Here is a 22,517-nt window from a genome sequence, read left to right as displayed (position 1 = left end):
TTTCTCATTTTTACCCAGATTTCAAGGTCTTTGGACGTACAACTTCCATTCATTTCTAACAGGAGATGACTGTGTTCCTGATATCTTTCCTGGGTAACATTCCTGCCTTATGCGTCCTGTCCTGACATGTCCTCTCCACTAACTGTTTATTACCGCCTAGAAACAGCAAACACCATCACCTGCATTTGACCTTAACCTAACTCTGTATCACAGGCTGACTCCTTATCTCTTTTAGGATTCAGAGGAAAGCACATTTCTATATCAGGGAACCCACCTAAACGTAGGGTTTTCTGTCTTTTTTAATGGTGGAATAGAGTTAACCTCCTTTTTAGGTTGATGTAACTCTGCATGACATAAGTTTCATAGTGTACATCATGATAAATAGTATCAAACTGATGTAAGTTATATGAGGATAAGGTTTTTAAGGAGAGAAAAAAAAACATACATGAAGTATTTTCTGAAAATATAAGTGATTTTTGTTCATATCGGTGGGTATTTTCCCTATGGTGATCACTGATTGGACGTCATCATTTACCCTCCTTTTAATTTCCTACTTCATCACTGTCTATATAGTATCTATACTGGTTCATATGGTCCAGGGCTGTTTCCATCCAGATGTGCGGAGCAGGAAGGAGGCTAGGGAGGTCAAATCAAACGCTCCCTGATGCGCACGCTGAACGCTACTCCTGTTATGGAGCGTTTTACGGAAAAATGACCTCAACAGAGCCATGTGTGGTGAGAGGAAGAGAAACGGAGGGAGAGGTCTGGGCACTTGCAATGAGATGTCGCAACATCCCATACCACAGTCGGCCAATAAAACGAGGAGAGATGTGAAGTAAAGATAGAACGGTAAATTCAGAAACGGAACAGAAACAAAGCCTGAAAAAGCTGAAATGACTAAAAAGAGGGGGGATAGGCCAGAATGTGTTATGGTTACTGGGCAGTGTTATCATGTTGGACCGCATCATGTTGGGCGTGTTTGATAAGGACATGCAGCAGATAAGTAGACAGCAGGGTGGAGCTCCTCAATACTCCTCTTGTTCTGCTAGTGGAGGCTCCATATTGTAGTGGTGGTAACAATATGCAGCTCAGAGAATAATCCTTTTGTGGTTGACAGGTGGAAACCTTGCAGCTTCAGTTTTGATGGTTTTCTCCGCTTTTCACTTGGATTGAGAACTTATTGCTCAGCATGTTTCATAAACCAGGAGTCTGTGGAACTGATTCAAAAGTCACTGTAGAGTTTAAAAAATGCATAGGAATTGATGGGGATATTAACAAGATTTTCTCAGTTCCTTAAAGCAGCAATTTAAAAGAACTTAAAGGAGCCCTATTACATGAATTCAAATTTTCCTCTATATCCAGATTAGGGCTGCAGCTATCGATTATTTTAGTAATCGAGTATTCTACCGATTATTCCATCGATTAATCGAGTAATCGGATAAGAAATACTTTTGCTTTATTAAAGAGCAATAGTAAATATACAAAAGAGAAAAGCTGTCCTGTGTGTGTGTGTGTGTGCGTGTGTGTGTGTGTGTGTGTGTGTGTGTGTGTGTGTGTGTGTGTATGTGTATGTGTGTGACTATCATAATAATAACATGAATGAAGCTCAGGCTTTCACAAATTGACTGCAGCATTTTATTTTCTGTGGTTATTTTCTTGAGCAAAACTTAGCTAACTTAGGGACATCATAACTAGCCACCATATTGATTTACGTTCTTAACTAGCCATTACATATAGCCATAATTAACGTGCATTCTTTACTAGCCTTCATCTCATCCCGTTTTAATATTAAGTGCTGACTCCGCCCACCCGGCCAGTTTCGGCGTACGCCGGTAGCAATTACAAGTGGACCCTATCCTACAGTCCCTGCTCTCAGCGGAGGGAAGGAGCTACGCTGTGTGTGGGAAACGCTGTGATCGTCAGACCTCTCTGGATTAGACAAGCAAGTAGAGAAAACCGGCATCAGCCGAACCAATTTATTGCCAAATGCTTTGGGATTCAACACATTAACATTGCTTCCCATGGTCAGAAAAAGTCGGCAGATTTGTCGCTAGTCGCTTTTGAGAAATAAAGTCGCCAGGGGGGTCTGAAAAGTCGCTAAGTCTTGCGACAAAGTCGCCAAGTTGGCAACACTGGATCCGAAACTTTGGACACTTTCTGTCGTTTTCTCTGGCCTGTCTCTTCTCTTTGCCCCTCGCTATTTTCTCTCTCTTTCTCCAGCGCGTTGTGCAACAGTAATAATCATCCGTGCGAAACACTGCGTGTGTATATAGTTATATGGATTAAACGAAGCTTCGATGCAAAGAATTTGCATCGATGATTTTTAGTAATCGAGTTACTCGAGTTTCTCGAGGAATCGTTTCAGCCCTAATCCAGATATGATCAAAGATGCTTCATTGTGAAAATTGGATTTCATTTGAGTGGTTAAATTTAAAGTTATTGCATTTTCCAGGCAGTTTCAGAGTAACTCCAGCAAACGCATCACAACTGGACTTGGTCGTGATTGGCTCCCTCAGTAAAGAATCACTGAAATCGCTCCAGTCAGGCCAGTTTGCAGCATTTCAACTGGAATGCCTCCACTCAGCAGGTTTACCTAATTTGAATTAGAGGAGCTGCTGTTGTCAACCAATCAGCATCCATTATTGTGAAGACTTAGTCTTAATAAATACCCTTTTAATTAAACTACATTTAATTGCAAAAGATCTTGAAGAGCATTTACCTCTTTGGACATCATTCACTATTCAAGACATATCCTAGCCTTTTTTTTAACTTAACAGACATTTAACTTTCCTCACTTTATTTCCACTTGATCGCACAGAAGTAACCTTTGAATTTGATAGAACACATATTTAAGATGTTTTTCATGCATTTGGAAAGAGCTGGCTGAACGTTTCAGCTGTGTTCAGAGGACAAGCCCTTCATCCAAGTGTCAATAAATCAAGCGAGTGAACTACTCAAAACAGCTGAGGAGCAGAAAAAAACTCTCACTCTACACAACCATGACACTGACAGTGCCATCAAACTGCTGGAGTGTACATGCACACACACACACACACACACACACACACACACAGTGGGCAGAATGACTTGGCACTTTACCACCAGGCCAGATGACAAACTTTGTGAGTCACATATGGAACAAAGGAAATGCTTCCTCCCTCCCTCACAAGTCCCGTTTACACTGTTCTGTTAGAACTGATGGGAAACGACTGAAACATCCATTCATGAGAACATAAGGAGCCAAAAAACAAACTGGAACTAGACTGAGTAGAGCGCATACCTCTGCCAACACTATGCAATTGTCAAGATCACAGCAACAACAGCAACTGTTGCCAATGTGGGGACTTTTCTGACTGCAACTTTATTTCTCTATAGTGACTAGCAACAGTAGCAACTATAACAACATGCATAGGATATGGGAATATGAGAAGAACGTGAATTTACAGTATATATACTGGATGTGCAAAATGTGCATTGTATATATATTAGCAGATCTAGAGAAGGCCATACATGTACAGACAATATCTAGGCATGCAGACGTGTGTTGCAAAAAACTATTTACCTGATCAAATGTATTCCATTTACAGATGTATTAACATTTACAGAATGTGTACTTTTGGCTATGTGCATTACTAGCTTTCCCCTTATTAAATAATAATGATAATAATATACATATTTTCCATGACTGTCGTATTGAAAGCAGTTTAAGTCTCAATAAAATCAAGGCCAGAGAAAGATTCCTCTGTTGGTGATATATTTTACCCAGGAGGACAGTTAGACTTCCTATCTGTCCTTCACTCACACACGCACACACACACACACTTGGCTGTACAATTCAAGATGGCCGACAGTGCTGCTGTGCTGTGGAATCTGTGGAAATAATCTGCCAGAAATCTTCTCAATCCTCATTATTTCCTCCATCAAAGTTTCACAAGTGGTTTTAAGTGTTGTTTTTCAACACACAAAAGTGAAATTGTGACTGAAACCGGATTGAGTCTGACTTTTTTCCCTCAGTGCAGTTGGGGCCTACAACAAAAGGCTCTCCCAAGCTGCCAAGATGGCTGGTGGGAGGGAGAAAGAAAAAGAAAAAGACAATGTACAATACATCTCTCAGGCACAGGTGCGTGAACTACTTGAGCAACAGAAAGCTTTTTATAAAGAATTGCTACAACAGCAAGAAAACAATTTCAAAGTTTGTGTGCGCACCTTCATGGATACTACTAACACAAGAACGAATGCCATTTTAAAAGAGCTGCAGGAATTAAAGGTCAGCCTCCAATTTACACAAAAGGAGGTGGATGACTTGAGAGCTGCCAGTACCAGTCTGTCATCGAACTGTAAATCAAATGAAGCTGACATACACAAACTGGCAGAATCAATGATTGTAATAGATGCCAAAGTGGACTTTCTTGATGGTCAGTCTAGGCGTCACAATGTGATTATTGATGGTATCCCTGAGACTGAGAACGAAGGTGGTCAGAATCAGAGGAGAAGGTGCTGACATTTCTCAGGGACAAACTGGACCTGGATCCCCACACCATTGGGATAGAACGAGTTCAACGGGCTGGAAAAGTGTCTAAAGCAGCAGATGGCATCCCTGGTAGACCTCGACCTCGACCTCTAATGGTGAAGTTTCTAAGGCTGAAGGACAGAGACAGAGTTTTGGGCAATGCAAAAAAGCTGAAAGGATCAAACATTTTCATAAATGAGGACTATCCTGATTCAGTTCGGCAGAGGAGAAAGGAGCTGCTTCCTAAGATGAAAGCTGCCAGAGAAAGAGGGGACATTGCTTTTCTACGGTATGACAAGCTTATCGTCCACAAACGGCATTAAGGCGAAAGGAAAGAAACTTCTAATTGATGACATGAACAATTCGCACTAACACACACACGATATATAAAGGTAAAATTAGGGTGGGAAATATTTTTCATGTCTCATGTCTATTGCTGCTTTACTTCCAAAGAAAAGCTTGAAGATTGCTCATTTGAATATTTGTAGTTTAAGGAACAAAGTGTATGAAATTACTGATCTGTTGTTTTCAAACACAATTAACATCTTTGCAATATCTGAAACCCATTTGGATGAGACATTTGATGATGAAGCTGTGTGCATACAAGGGTATAATCTATATAGAAAGGACAGGACCATGTATGGGGGCGGTGTAGCTTTTTATGTTCAAAATCATATTCCTGTGAAAGTTAGGGAGGATATCATGTGTAATGAAACTGAGGTATTATGGCTTCATGTTAACTTACCTCATATTAAATCTATTTTAGTGGGCTGCTGCTATAGGCCACCAAGCTCAAACCGTAATTATTTAGAAGCTATGGGAGAGATGCTGGATAAAGTATGTGAATTGAATATGGAAGTTGTTTTTACAGGAGACTTAAATATTGACTGGCTATCACATAATTGTCCCTTAAAACATCAACTGGTTACCATAACTGACGCATGCTGTTTGAAACAAATGGTGACACAACCAACAAGATTAAGCACTAACAACAAGGGTATCAACACATCATCTTGTATCGATCATATTTACTTGAGTGAAGATGATTTATATACCAAGGCTGTATCAGTTCCAATAGGTTGTAGTGATCACAATGTAGTAGCGATTGCAAGAAAAAGTAAAGTACCCAAAGCCAAACCAAGAGTTGTGTACAAAAGGTCCTATAGAAGGTTCTCTCAGGAAGCTTTCTTGGAGGATGTCAGTAATATATGTTGGTCAAACATTTACAATGAAAAAGAACCAGATGGAGCATTAGAACTATTTCTCAAAAAGTTTCAACCAGTTATTGACAAACATGCACCTGTTAGGAAACTGACGGTGAGGACTTGTAGAGCGCCATGGGTTGACGAGGAATTAAAAGGTTATATGTCTCAGAGGAACGAGGCAAAGGAAACAGCACAAAAAAGTGGTTGTATAAATGATAGACAAAAATACTGTAAACTGAGGAATTATGTCACGAAACTTAATCAAAAGAAAAAGAAACAATATTATGTTCTACAGTTAAGCAGGACAAAGAATGATGGGAAAAAGTTTTGGAGTACACTAAATAATATAATGGGAAGAAACACCTCTCCACAACCTACATTTATTGAGTGTGGGGGTACCTTTATCACAAAACCCAAAGAAATTGCAAATTACTTGAATGATTACTTCAGAAGCAAGGTATATAAATTAAGGAGAGAATTATCACATGGGACACACAATAGATTATCCATTTTTAACATAAAAAATTATATGAGGGATAAACCCTGCCATTTTGAGTTCAGTGAATTAAAAGTGGAAACAGTGGATAAATTAATAAAGTTAACATGTAATGACAAACAACCAGGGATTGATAATATAGATGGTAAACTGATTCAAATGGCTATAGACTATATTGCACACCCAATTTGTCACATACTAAATACCAGCCTGAAACAATCAATCTTTCCACAGGTTTGGAAAGAAGCAAAAGTTATTCCACTGCCCAAAGACAGGAAAACATCGTTTAGTGGCCCTAATAGTTGTCCCATAAGCTTGTTACCAGCACTAAGTAAGATCTTTGAGAAAGCAGTATTTGATCAAATACAAGAATACCTCTCAGTAAATAATCTGATAACAAGCTTCCAGCATGCTTACAGAAAGGGACACTCCACATGCACAGCTCTAGTGCAAATGACAGATGACTGGTACAGAGATCTGGACAACAAAATGATCTGTGGAGCTGTCCTATTAGATTTTACGGCAGCATTTGATGTTATTGACCACAAGCTTCTTCTTGAAAAGCTTGAGTGTTATGGATTTAGACCATCTGTAGTTGCTTGGTTGGAAAGCTATCTGGTAAATAGATCGCAGAGAGTCTTCTTTAATGGAAGTTACTCAGATAGCGTGTCTGTGGAATGTGGAGTTCCTCAAGGGAGCTGCCTAGGTCCACTTATGTATTCCATTTTTACCAACGATTTACCTCTCGTACTAAAAAATGCTAAATTAACTATGTACGCAGATGACACTACAGTACATGCATCAGCAACAACATCTGCTGATCTGACTGCCATCTTGAACAGGGAGCTAGATCTTATTGGAAAGTGGATCCTTGAAAACAAACTGATACTTAACATATCCAAAACTAAAAGCATAGTATTTGGTTCAAATCATTCTCTAAGGAGAGAGCCAGAGCTTAAACTCTTTATAAATAAAACATCCATCCAGCAAGTAAAGGAAACCAAGCTATTGGGCATCACCCTTGACAACAAATTGTCCTGGTCAAAACACATCGACACTATTGTCAGTAGAATGGGCAAGGCATTAGCTGTAGTAAGGCGATGCAGAAAATATCTAACACCTGATTTAACTAAACTTGTATTAAGTACTCTTATTCTGTCGCAGCTTGATTACTGCCAGATAATATGGGCGAATGCCACAAAAAAAGATCTAAGCAAACTCCAGCTAGTACAGAACAAGGCGGCACGCCTTGCTCTCCAGTGTCCGTACGGCACCAACATCAATAGAATGCACTTCCGTCTCAACTGGCTAAGAGTTGAAGACAGGCTGATCGCTGCGCTTCTATTCTCAACATGGAAAGTTTTGCAATCAAAAACTCCATCATATCAGTACAGTCAATTAAAACACAATTTGGAGTCATATACATATGCCACCAGACAGGCAACAGAAGGCCGGTTTTCACTTCTCAAGGCAAACACTAATTTCCTTAAACGCACAGTAGTATATAGAGCAATGAAAACATGGAATACTTTACCACTGTTCCTGACTAAATTAACACAGAAATCAATGTTTAAAAAGCAAATAAGGAAACACCTAGGAACATCATATTTGTAGGTGCTATGCATATGCAGATTTGTAGTGTTTGCCGGTAACTGTTGAGAGAGTCATCAGTGTAAGTTTTACTAATACAGATTAATGTTTATTTTATTTTTTTGTTTTGTTTTGTTTTGTTTTGTTTTGTTTTGTTTTGTTTTGTTTTGTTTTGTTTTGTTTTGGTTTGGTTTGGTTTGTTTTGGTTTGTTTTGGTTTTGTTTTGTTCTTTTTTAAATATATGTCTTATGTTTATGTTTGCCATTTGTGTTGACTGTAATGTTTAATGTATGTTTTTAAATGTGGACCCCAGGAAGACTAGCTGTGCTTTAGGGCAAAGCTAATGGGGATCCTAACAAATAAACAAATAAACAAACACACACACACACACACACACACACACACTGACATGGCTGTACAAAAAAACAAGCACCTAACAATATCCTTCTCCTTTTAATGTAGCATATCCTTGCGGTCAAAAATAAACAATGTAAATCTCTTCATTTATGTAATAATTGCTCAACCGTTATTTCATTTTTGAATGTTAAATAATCATGGCAAATATATTTAAATTACATGATTCAGACGTACGTGTGTATACTGATTATATTCTACACAGTCATAACATATGGTGTAGCATTGCAGGAAATGTGATGTCCAACTTTTCCTATCAAACTTGCGCCTTTGCTATGTGGTTCTTTGTGATACTTTGTGATACTTTGTGGTTCTTCATGGTAATTTGTGGTTGTTTGTGGAACTTAAGGATACTTTGTGTTTTTTGTGGTACTTAAAACTTGCTACCTGCCTCTTCACTTGTCATTGTGGGACATGTAACTTTCAGCGGGAGAAAAATCTGGCAAAGCGAGGCTGGTAATGGCTGATATTTCTCCGTAGGTACGTTTATTTTGTCCTTAAGGGCTTCCGTCGCCCAGTAGCTTTGCTGTGTATGTTTACAAAATGTGTTGCAGCTTCTGTCACCCTCTAGTGGTCGGAAAATCGCTTAGTGTAGCTTTAATGGTACTTTATGGTTTTTCCCACGACGCAGCCAAGGGCATCACGAGCCAAATTCAGGTCAGTCAGTCAGTCAGTCAGGTAACGCTTAGTGAGATGTCGCTTAGTGAGATGGCCTCTAGAGGGCATCTTTGACTAATGGCCTCTCGCCTAAATGCCACATTCAGTCCCTTACACAGATAATGCCATATTGAATCCCACACAGAGCCACACTTTTCGCCATCTATTTACAGACATCCTCATCTTCTGCTGTCCTGCGAACCTTAGCGTTAACCGATAACCGTGTCGTAATGCTTCAGTGCAGTGAATTGAATTGAACACACGTGCCGTGGGTCTGTACAGGATCTGTGCTTGTTTGTGACACTTAATGGTACTCTGTGGTTGTTTGTGGCACTGTGTGGTTCTTTATGTTATGTTTGTGGTACTTTGTGGTGGTTAGTAGGAGCTGATGGTGAGAGAGAGATACAGTTACAGTACTAACAGCGACAGACAGATAGAGTGAAAGAAGGTGAAGAGATGCAGACAAAACGAGAGGCAGACAGGTGGGAAACACGTTGTCCACATTTACAGTCTTTCACTTTGGTGTTCTCCAATTGCTGTAGACAGACAGGAAGACCATGTGTTTTTTGTTTTAAAGTCTGTAACAACTGGAGGAAATACCTGTGTGTGTACTGTGTGTGTGTGTGTGTGTGTGTGTGTGTGTGCCCCAGTCTTGTCTGTCACATTATTCTACCAGTCATATAATGGCTTTGTCATTACAGTGAATCAGAGAGAGTAGGAGTTAAAGATGTTGACCTTCCTGTTGAAGTCTGAACTAAATGACTCAATAGAATTAGTGAAATAAAAGGGGATATCATCTGTGGTCATAAATCAGACCTAATTTCCACTGTCCTACTACAGTATGTGCAATTTATATTCTGTCAATAGATTTATTTGTATAAAGAGATTTTCCCTATTGTATGAGATCATCTATTTTTAGGCCCAGGGATTTGCTCTGGAGATTTAAATGGTAGAACTGGTGGGGATCCAGCTTGTATTGGTGCTGAAAGGAACAGCTGCATAACTGGAACTAACCTTAATCTACCAACCCTTGGTGATCGACTGAACACCATTTCAACTGCCTGAATACATTATAGGCCTACATTCATTATTTATGATCATGTGCCATTTGACAGGAGTTGAATACAGGCTTTTTATTTTTCTAATAGATAACAGGCCCATTTGCTCTTATCATTTAAAAGCAAGACCTCTATCGGCATCTACTCTGCATTTTATATCGTGAACCACCAGGTCGGATTTGGAGGGAAATCTGCCGTACTGCTTTACGGCACAAAACAGGAAGAGGGCGCTGTTCTTCCAGAGCAAACGGAGCTAAAGCTTTCAGAGTTTCTGGCAACGGCAGATGGTGGAAGGAGAGAAAGGCTGATGGAAAATTCACTTTCAACATGTTTATCCTCTTCAGGCAGCATCAGTGCTTATGGAAATGTGGTCTTAATTTGGAGAAACACTATATCACTAACAATACCACTGAGACAGATAGAGGCTGTGAGATAGAAGCGACCAATCGTCTCAACCATGGTCTCATTTGTTTACAGTAATTCTACCTAATTGAATTGTGATATCTAAGATATCACAATTCATTTTACAATGATATATCGATGGTTAAAAATGATACACAGAGCACCTTCATGTGGCCTTGCTATTTAATTTCTGACAGCCTTGGTTACTTCATAGGCCCTTTTCACAAACATGGCTGCCGTACTTCCGCAAGGTATAGCTCGGTTCTCACCATTGCCAGGAATGTTAAAAAGCCAACTTTCTGTCGCCCATAACTCGTACACTAATAGTGTATAACACAATACAGGTGTTGTCACTGACATATCTTTCTGTTTCTGTTCAGACATTCAGACAACTGCGTATGTAACTGTGGTCTAGGGTCACAAAATGCTAACTGGCTAACCAAGGCTAACGGTAATTTCTGTACTGTTAGCATGTTGTGACCCTCAAATCACTTTTTTTAGTCGTAGTACACACTAACATATGATAACCATAAAAAAAGTGAAGAAGTTGAAGGTATGTTTTACAGCTCTGCACAGCGCTAGGTAGGTCTGTACACTGACAGTAGTAGGCTAAAGACTATTTTACACTTTTGTGTCAAAGTGTCGGCGTAGCTACACCGTAGTGTTTGTGGTGCCGCCGTAGCTTATGTGCTCCTCCTACCTGTATCTGGTTGTCCACCTGTCCACCGATAGTGAAGACAACATGGAGCAGGTCGAAGAGAAACGAGCTGAGGAGCTTTGAAAATATATTAATTTGTACGACACCTCAACTCCGCGTTATAAAGACTAGATGTCACTGAATCTGTGGTGAGAAATGTCCCAGAACATGAGTTTGAGAGAATACAAACACTACTACTTCTTCTGTTATCACTTCCGTGCTAACAAAGCACGACACTGTCATCTACACTGGTCTACACACAGAACCACCAACGCAGAACTATAAATACTCGCACCGCTGTAGACACCTAGCAGCAATGGTGACACTTCGACGCAGAACCATAAAGCAGCTTTAAGAGGAGACTATATTCAGATGATATATATACTGGTCAATCCCTGACAGCAGCTGTTGATTCTGCTAACAAAGATAGACCAAACCTTGTATAGAGACTTACAGTAACGCTTTATTTTCCAGGTCCGCAATTTCCTAATAATTTCCTAGAAAGGAACTGTTAATTTCTTAGGACGTTTCCTGGAAAGAACCATGAAATTATGTTCTAATTATAGGGAAAATAGAGAAAGAGTTCAATGGTAGTTGGTAAATTCCTCCAATTTCTTCTGTTGTTACCAAGACAGAACCATGAAATTATATTGTAGTTATTAAGAATTCAACAAATAACTATGCTATATAATTATATGAATAATGACTTCTGAGAATTGACCTCTGCCTATTATTTTTCCAATAAATAGTGTATAGTTTTGCAGTTCTTTCCAGGAAATTCTTTTAGAAATTGACAGTATCGAATATCGAATATCAACTCCACCAGACTGCTTACATTTTCTATATACCGTAAATCCTCTAATATTGGCCCGGGCCTTTATTTACCTCAACTGCAGAGGGTACCAGGCCTTTATTGGAAACAGGCTTATATTAGAGACAGGCCTTTATTTCTAATTCCCTCTATTTGATAAGTATATTTGCTCATATTTTAGTACGAACTAAGCTAAAGCTAACTGAAGCTAACTGAACCTAAGAATAGAATCTATACAGTTATATCATATCGGCGTTTATTTCGATGCATATGCGCAAGCTCAGTCCACCTGACAGCCCTCTGTTCTGTCGGCGGAGAGAGAGACACAGACCAGCATGGAGGTTTCGGCGTGCCCCCTGAGTTTCCCGGGGGCACGGTTCCGGCCAGTGCCGATAGCTGGGCGCCGATAGCTGGGCGCCGATAGCTGGGCGCCGATGTGTTCCCAGTGATCCGGCCGAGATTTCGGCGGGGGTCCGGGGCTTGGATCGGGAGGATCAATGCGGGCCGTGGGCGTGGTGGAGAGGACAGTGGCGGAGAGAGGAGACGGACACAGTCCAGCCATATACTAGGTTTTGACCTAGTCTTATTTCCTTTGTTTTTTCCCCCGGCCTGTATTTGAGGCCGGCCTTTATTTGTTCGTGTCGACCACGCCCCCAGCCATTATCGGAGACCCGGCTTTTAATTGACTACAGGCCACTATTAGAGGATTTACGGTAACTACTACATCATTTCATGGTTCTTTCCAGGAAACTTCCTAGGAAATTAACAGTTCTTTTCTAGGAAATTATTAAGAAATTGTTGACCCGGAAAATAAAGCGTTTACCAGACTTACAACAAAGAGACTGCATCACTGGTGGGAGACGGCATGTTTAATATTCTTTGTAGGAAGTGGGAACACCGACAACGGGCTGTATCAGTGCCTATGTGACTTTTTCACATGGCAATATTGAGGCTTTTTTTCATCAATATAATATTTTGAATATAACATTTCGCTTTTGTAACATAGCCATTCGCCAAAAGAACAAAATCACTGGCGAGAGAGAGAGATTTCTTCCTTCCTTTTTCTCTGTTTCCAGTCAAAGGTTGTCATTCTGCTTTGACATGTTCAGTGTGTGTGTGTGTGTGTGTGTGTTTTTGGGATGTGGTGGAGGGCTGACATGAATCTGTATGACATAAATTCATAGTGTTATAGTAAGCAGTGTAAGACTGATGTAAGTTATATGAGGATATGGTCTTTTAAATTTTCTGAAAATATAATTGATTTTTGTTTCTATTGATGATCGCTGACTGGAGGTCATAGTTTACCCTCCTTTTTATTCACCACTACATAGCATTGTTTACATACACATAATAATACGACTATTGGTAATACTTTGATTTAGACAAAAGTGAGATGAAGCTGTTTACATCATCCTAGTAGGTTCTCTAAGTCAGTGGCTCTCAACGTGGGGTCCGGGGACCACCAGGGGTACTTGAGGGGGTTCCAGGGGGTCCCCAGCAAACTGATGAATTGTTAAACTTCAGCATTATTTCATTTACAAGAAGTTAACACAATTAGAGAATGTAGAAGAATTGACTGTTTTGATCATAGTGTCACTGTTATCTCTCTACCTACAATACAGATAGTCATGGAATTCTGGACATAATCATATCTAACAATAAAAATATTCTCAGATTTGCATCCGAGAGACAGAATGTCATCAACTGGGGGTCCGTTGCTTAAATTAGGGGTCCATGATATGAAAAAGGTTGAGAATCACTGCTCTAAGTGACACCCCCTAATCATCCAGTTTACACGTGACATGTGGTTATTGATAGTATTCAAATGGCAAATGACAAACTACTGAGAGAACAATAGTTTTAAATGAAACTATACTTTTATAATCATGAAACATATTCAAACAGACTGATTTTATGTGGTGTTGGTGTTGTCACTTGGAATCCATGCTTTTTATGTTCAGAAAAAAAAAAGCTCTCTGATATGCACTAGGCTTATTATGACAGGGAGTGGGCAGTAGTTAGAAAAATTCTTCCCCCCCAAAAAAACAAAAAAAACACACCTACAACTCTGAAAATTGTAATGCAATTTTTGACAAAATGCAAATTCAAATATTTTTGGGTGCAATAAACTTGAAATAAAACTCAAAAGGGACTGACAGACACACGCGTGCACACACACACACACACACACACACACACAGAAAGATATAGAAATGTAGAGACATTTAGGAAAGAAGCAGTACTCTGCTCTTATTAGTGTGAGGTTGTCGTGACGACCCTGTGACCTCATCACTGTGGGAGAGCCTAACGAGGCTGTTAACGAGACTCATAACTCAGGCTTTAAATGAGCCACACACACACACACACTGTTTTGTAATGGTTAGGATCGCAGCGTGATTTAGTGTTTACTGGTTTACTGGTTAAAACCTCCAGAGCCGTACATGTAAAACAGTTGACATGACATCATTACATATTCTTTGGCTTCGTAGCCAACTGACTGTGACTTCAGAGGGAGAGAGAGAGAGAGAGAGAGAGAGATGGTGAATGGAGAGGACAGGGGGAAGAAGGGGAAGAGAGAGGGAAGGTGCAATACAAATGTTCTCTCAAAGCAAAGGAAAAGAGAGGGAGGTCAGTGAAAAGGGGGAAGGGAAGGGAGAGGAAGGTAAAAGGAAGGAGATGATTGTCCATGTTGTTGTGTGTATGTGTGTGTAGCTAGCAGGCCGTGCTGTCAGCTCTATCAGCAGATCATTCTCTGTGTGCGCACATGTGTATGTGTGTGTATATTTAGACGTAGGCCTATGTATGCACAGTATGTAATTATATACAGAAACGCACACTCAGCGTCTGTGTGTCATCATGAGAAGCTGACTGAGCTGGAGGGTGTAGCAAGACCTCAGTCCCATATGAAATCTGTGGACTGATAAACAGGAGTTGCATGAGGGTTTCCCTTGCAATTTGAGTGAGCAAAGAAGCAAAGAAAAATGGGAGAAAATTCCAGAATCCAGATGTGTTAAGTTGGTAAAGAAGACTTATCTAAACAGACTAGGCTTGGGCGATATCTAAAATTTAATATTGCGATACTGTCTGGCCAAAATATCGTGATATACAATATTTTTGCATTTCGCGTTTTTTTTGTTTTTTTTCTGGGGTATTTCATTTTATTTCTTCCAAATTACATCGAATTTATAGGCCATAATAATAATAATTATTGTTAAACAGCTTAGAAATTTGATCTTACTATTCAAGCATTGGAGGAAACAATGGCCATTTGGTATCATTTGCTTATTCCTGCTATTTCCAGAGACAAATTTTGCGGGAAATATTGCGATATTCACAAAATATCGTGATATTCGATAATATTGAATATCGGCCCAAGCTTAAACAGACTGCTGTTATGAAAGCAAAAGGGCTTCTTCTAATGATACATTTAAGGGTGTCAACACTTAGTGTGTTTAGTTTCCATTTTTAAAATCACAATGAAATGAAAAATGACTTTTCACCTTGCCGACTGATTCTCCACATCATAATGTACGGCCAAATCTTTATTTTCTTGTATTTAGTCCCATTACTCAAGATTATGTACAAGGATTTTTGACCTTTTGAAGTGTTTTGAACAATCCCTCCCTGCATTATGTCCCGCCCCAACATGTTGTTTTCAACCAGAAATACAGAAAATACTGAAACATATTGCTTTTCTTGTCATGTAGGGGTCAAATTTGGGGTCAGAAAAAAGGGCATAGAAGTTGGCATAGGGATGACACATGAAACACCGGTTGAGAGAGAGAGAGAGAGAGAGAGAGAGAGAGAGCGAGAGAGCAACAAGCATAGATTGTGCAGGAGGACTGAGAAAACCCTTTTGAACTTTGGCACACACACATGCACGTGCACACACACTAAGGCCAAGTGTCAGTTTGTGTTGATTTGCCATGCTGCGTGTTGGAGTAACATAATCCAGAACTAATGCACAACCCCTCTGTCTCTCTCTCTCTCTTTCTCCCTCCTCTCTTTTTCCTGCCATTGCCAGCCAAGAAAGCTTTTCTTTCTCTCCTCTCTCATCTTTTGCTGTCTTTCTCTCAGACTTGCTGGCAGAGTCGTGGTAGCTGTTACATTTTCCACTGTTTGTCAGTGGAAGGGAATGCACATGCTGGGAGGGGGCAATTGCAGGCTATATGATTTTCTGTAATGTGATTCGCTGTACATTGCTTCTTGTACTTTATGGAGAAGCAGGGCAAATAGTCATGCTGTTTGAATGCATGAATAAACAAAGAGTGCTTGATTTATCTTACCTTGCACGTGATGTACCCACTTTAAAGGCTTTTTAAATGTCACGTAAGATAAACCAAGTGCACCTCAAGTGGTTGAAACAATTGCACCCATACTGAAACGTATAGGACATTCTAACTGTATAGTGTAATAAAGTTGAGGGTGTGGCGGACTCTATAGACATTATTCACCATAATCTGTGGTTTGGGTATGTTTAACACACGCAGATATATTGTGTGCTTCTCAGGGTTAAGGAGACACGGTTCCTTTAAGAAAGTCTGGTTTTCTGAGTCTGACGTCAGCTCGACGTAATGTTGTGTTTTTGAGCGCGAGGTAAATTGTCTTGCTCTGTGGGTTAAAAATAAATGACACACGAGTTGATGTAGTCAACGAGAGAAGTTGTCCGTCTCCGCATTCCTGCCACTTCTATAAGGGCAGCTTAACTCATGTTTTAACCTGAAACAGCCTAATAGTAGAAATAAACACTTTGTCTGAGCCTATACAGTAAAACATTTGAATCATTTCTTCAGCCTACAGTTTGCAGTCTAATTTAGAATGTTCGGCTTTCAGTGGTGATGATGAAAATGTCCGTCTGCCCTTGACTGAGCTGTCGGCCAGGGTTATCTTACTAGACTATATAGTATTTGAGAACAGTTGTCATTGATTTTTGACCGAGTTCCTCAAATTATATTCCACTCTGGGGGAATTAGGCGAAATAGACCTACAGCCTATAAGTTGGGGAAATGCTAGTGGTAACTTTTATCTAAGTTGCCAAAGCTTGAACAGTGTTGGATTCAGGCTCAAGTCAAGTCAAATCGTTATTCGTAATATTTATTTATCTTTATTTGCAGACGATGAGCGTTTCTACACTTGCCTGAGAGTGACATAACTGCGTCTGTAATTTTCTTTTCCTCTCAGCTACATGTTGTTGCATTCAGGAAGATAATAGTATTAACAGTTCTTTTGTAAATAGGACACACAAAGTTAGCAGCTTACGTCTTTAAAAGTAAATTATAAGCCCGTGGACATCCTTTACAGTAAACCTATCACCTCCTCACCATGTAAGCTTAGATTGCAAATGCCCGATATAAATCAAACGTGTTTAACAGTAAGAAATAACACTGTAGCATTGCTTTTATTTTCAGATCTCAATGTTGGCAGATGGTCCCACTGCTTCCAGCCAGCAACACCTCATAAAAATACCTCCATCCATATTCACTAGTGAAGGAGGAAAGGCAGCCATGTAGCCTTCTCTTCTTGGAGCAAAACCTTCGATCACCCATACGCTTAGCATTCACTTTGGAGCGTTTTCTAAGGTGAAATAATGGGAGCTGACGCTACTTAGGAAAAAATTATCTAAAACCACCCCCAAAAGGAAAAGCACCGCCTGTAGTCAAGCCTTTGGCGAATGTTTAGAAGTCATTGTCAGGTCAGACTTTACCCGAGCAGCCACTGAAGTGAATCAAACATACAGCCTTTTCTATAGTGTTTTTTTTAACCAATTGTCTAGCACCACCTGGCTAATATACAAGCAAGGGTTGGCTACAGGTTGAATGATAGTTTGATCTACCAGTACGTGAATTTTGCGACTTTTCTGTTGACCCAATATCTTTAGGGACTCTAGGGATTTAGCTGTGTTACAGACCAGATCTTGGGAAGATCCGGATAAAAAATCGTAATGTCTGACCTGAGTTTACTACAGCAGCAGACTTCAAAAACTGTTCAGAGTCCATTTAAAATATAGTAAAATAAAGGGGGAGGGAATAACAGACAAGTAAAATACACATATTTAAACACATTTGTTTAAAAAAAAGAAAGAAAAGATAAATGAAAAGGAGGAAAACAGGGCAATTAAAGTTTTTTTTTGTAGATTTTTAAGTTTGAGATATCGGTAGCATCTTTTTGCAAAATCCCTTTTTATTGAAGGAAGGGGACAGAATTTGTTGAAGCCATTTTGCAGCTGAAATGGCTGCAGAATTCAAACGACTGGTAGAGTCCGCCTCGGTTTCCATCTGCTTTGCTGTCGGGGGGTTTCCCTCCTCAAGTATTATGTCAATCTAATTTCACTACAAATTCCTTTAGTTTTGTCCATTATGTACCACTGGTCTCAGTGTGTACTTCTTTGTCCACATTGCAGAAGGCTGCCCAGGTCAACATGCTGTGTACTCGGGCCAGATCCAGAAATGCGGGATTGATTAGGCCCTAGTGTGTATGTGTGTGTATTGTGTACTGTTGGTGCCTGTATCCTGTCCACTGACTCCAGTGTCTGTCTCCATACAGCTTGTCTGTTTCGCTACAACGTCCTGTCGCTGGTCTATCTCCTCTACCTGCTGCTGCTGCCATGGTTCCTCTGGCCCAACAAGCACACCATCAGAGGTAAGACCATGCGTGTTTGTATGTTTGCATTCTTGTCAGTCTATTGTACGTCATGAATTGTTTTTTTTTTTCAAACCCTGGATTTGTCAAAATAAATGTGATTCCAGTCCCTGTAACTTTAGGACTTTGTGCTCTGCGCTCTTTGCTAGAATTGACCTTCTCTGGTGTTCATACCAGTTAAGAACACATGAAGAAATAGCTGAATATGAGCATCAGACTTCTTTGTTACACTTGGCTTTCCAAGCATGAGGAACTGCTGGCTATCAGATGTCAACATCCATCTCCTTCTACCCATAAACACTTGTGCTTTGGCATGGTTTCCTGGCGTCTTGGTGCCGTTATTTGGTGCCAATGGCATTGTTCTCATCTGGCAAAACAAACCAATCTGAAGGAAGAAATGCTCCAGAGTTCAAATAAATCAATCCAAACATGCTTGGTGTGAACGCACCCGAAATATCACAGAAACTTGTTTAATAGGAGAATAAAAAATGTTTGCAGCTGTATAACTTGCAGGAGGATCAGCGGGATTCCGTTTCTACAAACTGAATTGTAAAACTGAGAAGAAAAGATATCAATCATGTATTCAGAATCTTATTCCTGTTATGCCTGAGGACCACAACCGGCACCATTCCCACACAGTTTGATGATCCCCAAGCTCAAACTGATGCTTTGTGTTGGTTTAACCCGAAAGAAACCACATTTCTGACCAGTGAAGGAAATTAAGCTCACACGTGGCTTTGGCTGGTAAATTACGGTTTGCTTGAAATTTTTAAGTGTGAGACATAACCAAACCAACCACGCAGCAAAGTAACAACTCTTCTCCTGATTCGGACCAAAGCAAACAGACTAGAGTTTTGAAAATGCCACACGCACGCACACACACACACACACACACACACACACACACACACACTTCCCCACTGCATTATGTAGACCTATATTTGTATGATCTATTCTAGTTTTATGATTGTTAATACTATTATACTATATAATAATATTGCTGTTAATTCCTGGGTGAAGTATACGATGACACTTCTGTCTAAAAACTGCAATGAACAGAACAAAGTGTGTTCCTTAAAGGAAATTAAAGAGTTTGTAGATGGAATAGAAGTGGTCTGTAGTCCCATTATGATTAGTGGTCTTGGTTGACATCCTTCTATAGTCCCATTGTGATTAGTGGTTTTGGTTGACATCTTTCTATAGTCCTATTATGATTAGTGGTTTTTGTTAACATCTTTCTAGATGAGAATGTAGATTAGTTGTGCTTCTGTGCTTCAGCATTGTATTTTTATTCTATCATGCTGTATTTTAATCCTTTTTTCCAGGCTTGGCAGTAGCACCACTGATGTCTTCTTTGGGGAATGTAGCTTTTATAAACCTTTTGGCCAGATGTCATTACTCAGTGTTACTGGTCACAAATAACCACTGGACACATTTCCCACTGTAAATACTGGGTGGGAAGAGACATTTCTTGCTTGAAGCTGATTGGTTAGAGCAAACACCTCTTCTCCTCAATTTTTGCCGCCTAGAGTGAAGTTGCATCCATCTTGCTCTGTTCACCTGCTTTCATTGACTTTTCCTGCATACACGGCATCTGTTTTTTCCACACTTTTTTCACATTGCACACATACAGCACTAGTTTACACTATCCAAATAATTATTAGGCCTATAGTTTCATTTCACATGAAGTATTACTCATACATTGACACATATAAGCTGTTGTAGCATGGCATATAAACATATATGCCATGCTACATAAAGTATAAATTAAAGGATAATTCTGGTTATTTTCAACCTGGACCTTAGATTCCTAGTTTTTGTCATCATTATGATCGATTGTGTTCAAAGTGTAGTCTCTTACTTCACTGTAGACCTTTATGTTCCTCCAGCTCTCAATACACACTCAAGGGTCAAAGCAAGCTCCAACAGTTGAACCCCAAAAAACTGAAAACACAATAACCCTCACACTGTAGTTCCACGTCTTTAAATAGCTGTGATAGAATAGTTATCATGACATTTCAGTTATAATAGTCAATTTTTTAGTGTTGTTAACACACTTTCTTGTTTACTTCGATGGCTGCCGGTTTTCTGCTGCATTCAGGTCACATCAGAATGCTTTCATTGTTTCAGTTTGAAAGCGCCACATCCAAAATCATTTCTGAATTTAAAATAAACCACCAACGAACTACAGCAAATATTTCTCGCTTTTTGTAGGTTGATTGTATTAGTGTGAATATAACTAATAATTTTAATTTTTAATCCCTTCGACTGCCAACTTTGGTGGATTCCCTGCTATGTTTACTGCCTTAATTTGAAATGTCAGGTGGGAAGGTGGGAGATATCGGAGGCCACAAAAAATCCTGCATATTCTACTTGTGATTACCACTAGGAGGTTGACTTCAATGGCTTTTCCCAGTTGGCTGGGAATGACTTGAATGCAACATCAGAGTGCTTGAATGGTCTACTTGAAAACTAGCTCACGATAGTTAAAATAACATATCTAATACCGCAATATACACACGTTTCAGCCAATGGATGATCGGAAATTAGATGTAGACAGGTCCAATTGCAGTGTGAGTGTTATTGTGTTGAAAGGTCACTTTTTGGGTTTGGGCCCTTGAGTGTGTATTGGAGAGCAACAATACCTACCAAGCTACATAAAGCTCAACAGTGAAGTAAGTGATGAAATTTTGAACACAATCAATCCTCATGATGCCAAAGACTGACAGACTGGCAAACTGATAAGACAGAGAAGTGGACACACACACACACACACACACACACACACACACACACACACACACAAAGTGGTGTGTGGTTTATTCCTAATCAAAGACCAATAAACACTGGATGAATATGCTGCTCTGACACATCCGGTACACACACACACACACACACACACACACACACACAGATTGCGAACAATAGAAATGTTTCTTATCAAGCAACACACGCTCACTGGTTCACTCACTGGTTGTGTTTGTCCAGCTTATCATCTCTTTCATGCCTCCAAGGCCCGTTGACTGCTATCATTTCCTGTCTGTAAGCCAATCAAAATACAGTAATGTCAAACATCAGTGTGAACCAGGAAGTGGACTAAATAGAACCCTGAAATTCTGACCTTTGTTCTCTTTTCATAGACCTTCTTTCCTTCATTGTTTCTTTCTTTCTTTCTTTCTGTACAATTTAATTTCTGTCCTTTCTCCTGCTGATGATAAACAGTGAAACGCAGCGACAGACTGAGGCCGTCTGGTTTTCGCCATCCTCATCCTTCCATCTTCCCCTTGCTCTCTCTCCAGTGTTTCTCATATAATGTTAATATATGGGCTGCCTGCCCAGGTAAATTAACAGCTGCCCAAGTACATTTTTGCTTAAGATTCATTTTGGGTGCTGTGATCCACAAGGCTGGTGTTCAAACCTGCCATTTCTCGCTGATTTAGATTTCAAAACAGCAAGATTTAATGCTGTCAAAAAAGACAAGCGCGTTAGTGAACTACAATGACCATAATTCATTGTGCCTACATGGTGTTGGTCAACATCTGAGGAAACTGAGTAGAGAGACAAAGTTGGAACCAAGGACATTATAGTAAACTAAAACTAAAACTAAGACAAATTTGATAAAGTCCGATCCAAAGAGAAGAAATGACCATATGTGCACAATGTTTTGTTGCTTCACGGCGGGTTGTTTGGGTTGTTTTTAGCCAAATTACAGCAAAGAGGAAAGAGTTTACAACTCTAGCTTGGTAGGTATTGTAATCTAGCCAGTAGCAACTGTGGAGTCGTCACGATATTCTTTTCTCTTTTTTTCTCCAAGGTCGGTAAGGAGACGCAAACGGCACACCTGCCTTGGTCATTATTTTCCCCAAAAAAACGTATATACACTCACCTAATGCAGACATACTGTTCACAGGGGAGTTCTTCTGACTTGTTGATAGTTTTCACAAGTCATTTCACCCTTCTACATATATTACAAGCCTTGAAATATCATTAGATAGAGAAAAACCTTCCGGTTGCTTCAAATTAAAAGTCCCCCAGAAT

General features: G+C 39.8%; 1 protein-coding gene across 1 annotated transcript in view; it reads left to right on the top strand.

Moving 5' to 3' along the window:
• Nucleotides 1-22,517, top strand: part of piezo1 (piezo type mechanosensitive ion channel component 1 (Er blood group)) — a 110,772-nt gene that overhangs the window by 12,937 nt on the left and 75,318 nt on the right. The window contains exon 2 of the mRNA XM_078288904.1: nt 18,384-18,479. Coding sequence (XP_078145030.1) covers nt 18,384-18,479 — 96 coding nt within the window. The remainder of the gene's footprint in view (nt 1-18,383; nt 18,480-22,517) is intronic.

The sequence above is a fragment of the Centroberyx gerrardi genome, chromosome 15 (assembly GCF_048128805.1).
Source record: "Centroberyx gerrardi isolate f3 chromosome 15, fCenGer3.hap1.cur.20231027, whole genome shotgun sequence".
Lineage (NCBI taxonomy): Eukaryota > Metazoa > Chordata > Actinopteri > Beryciformes > Berycidae > Centroberyx > Centroberyx gerrardi.
Note: the sequence above shows the minus strand (reverse complement) of the source record. Positions and strands in the feature narration are given on the sequence as shown.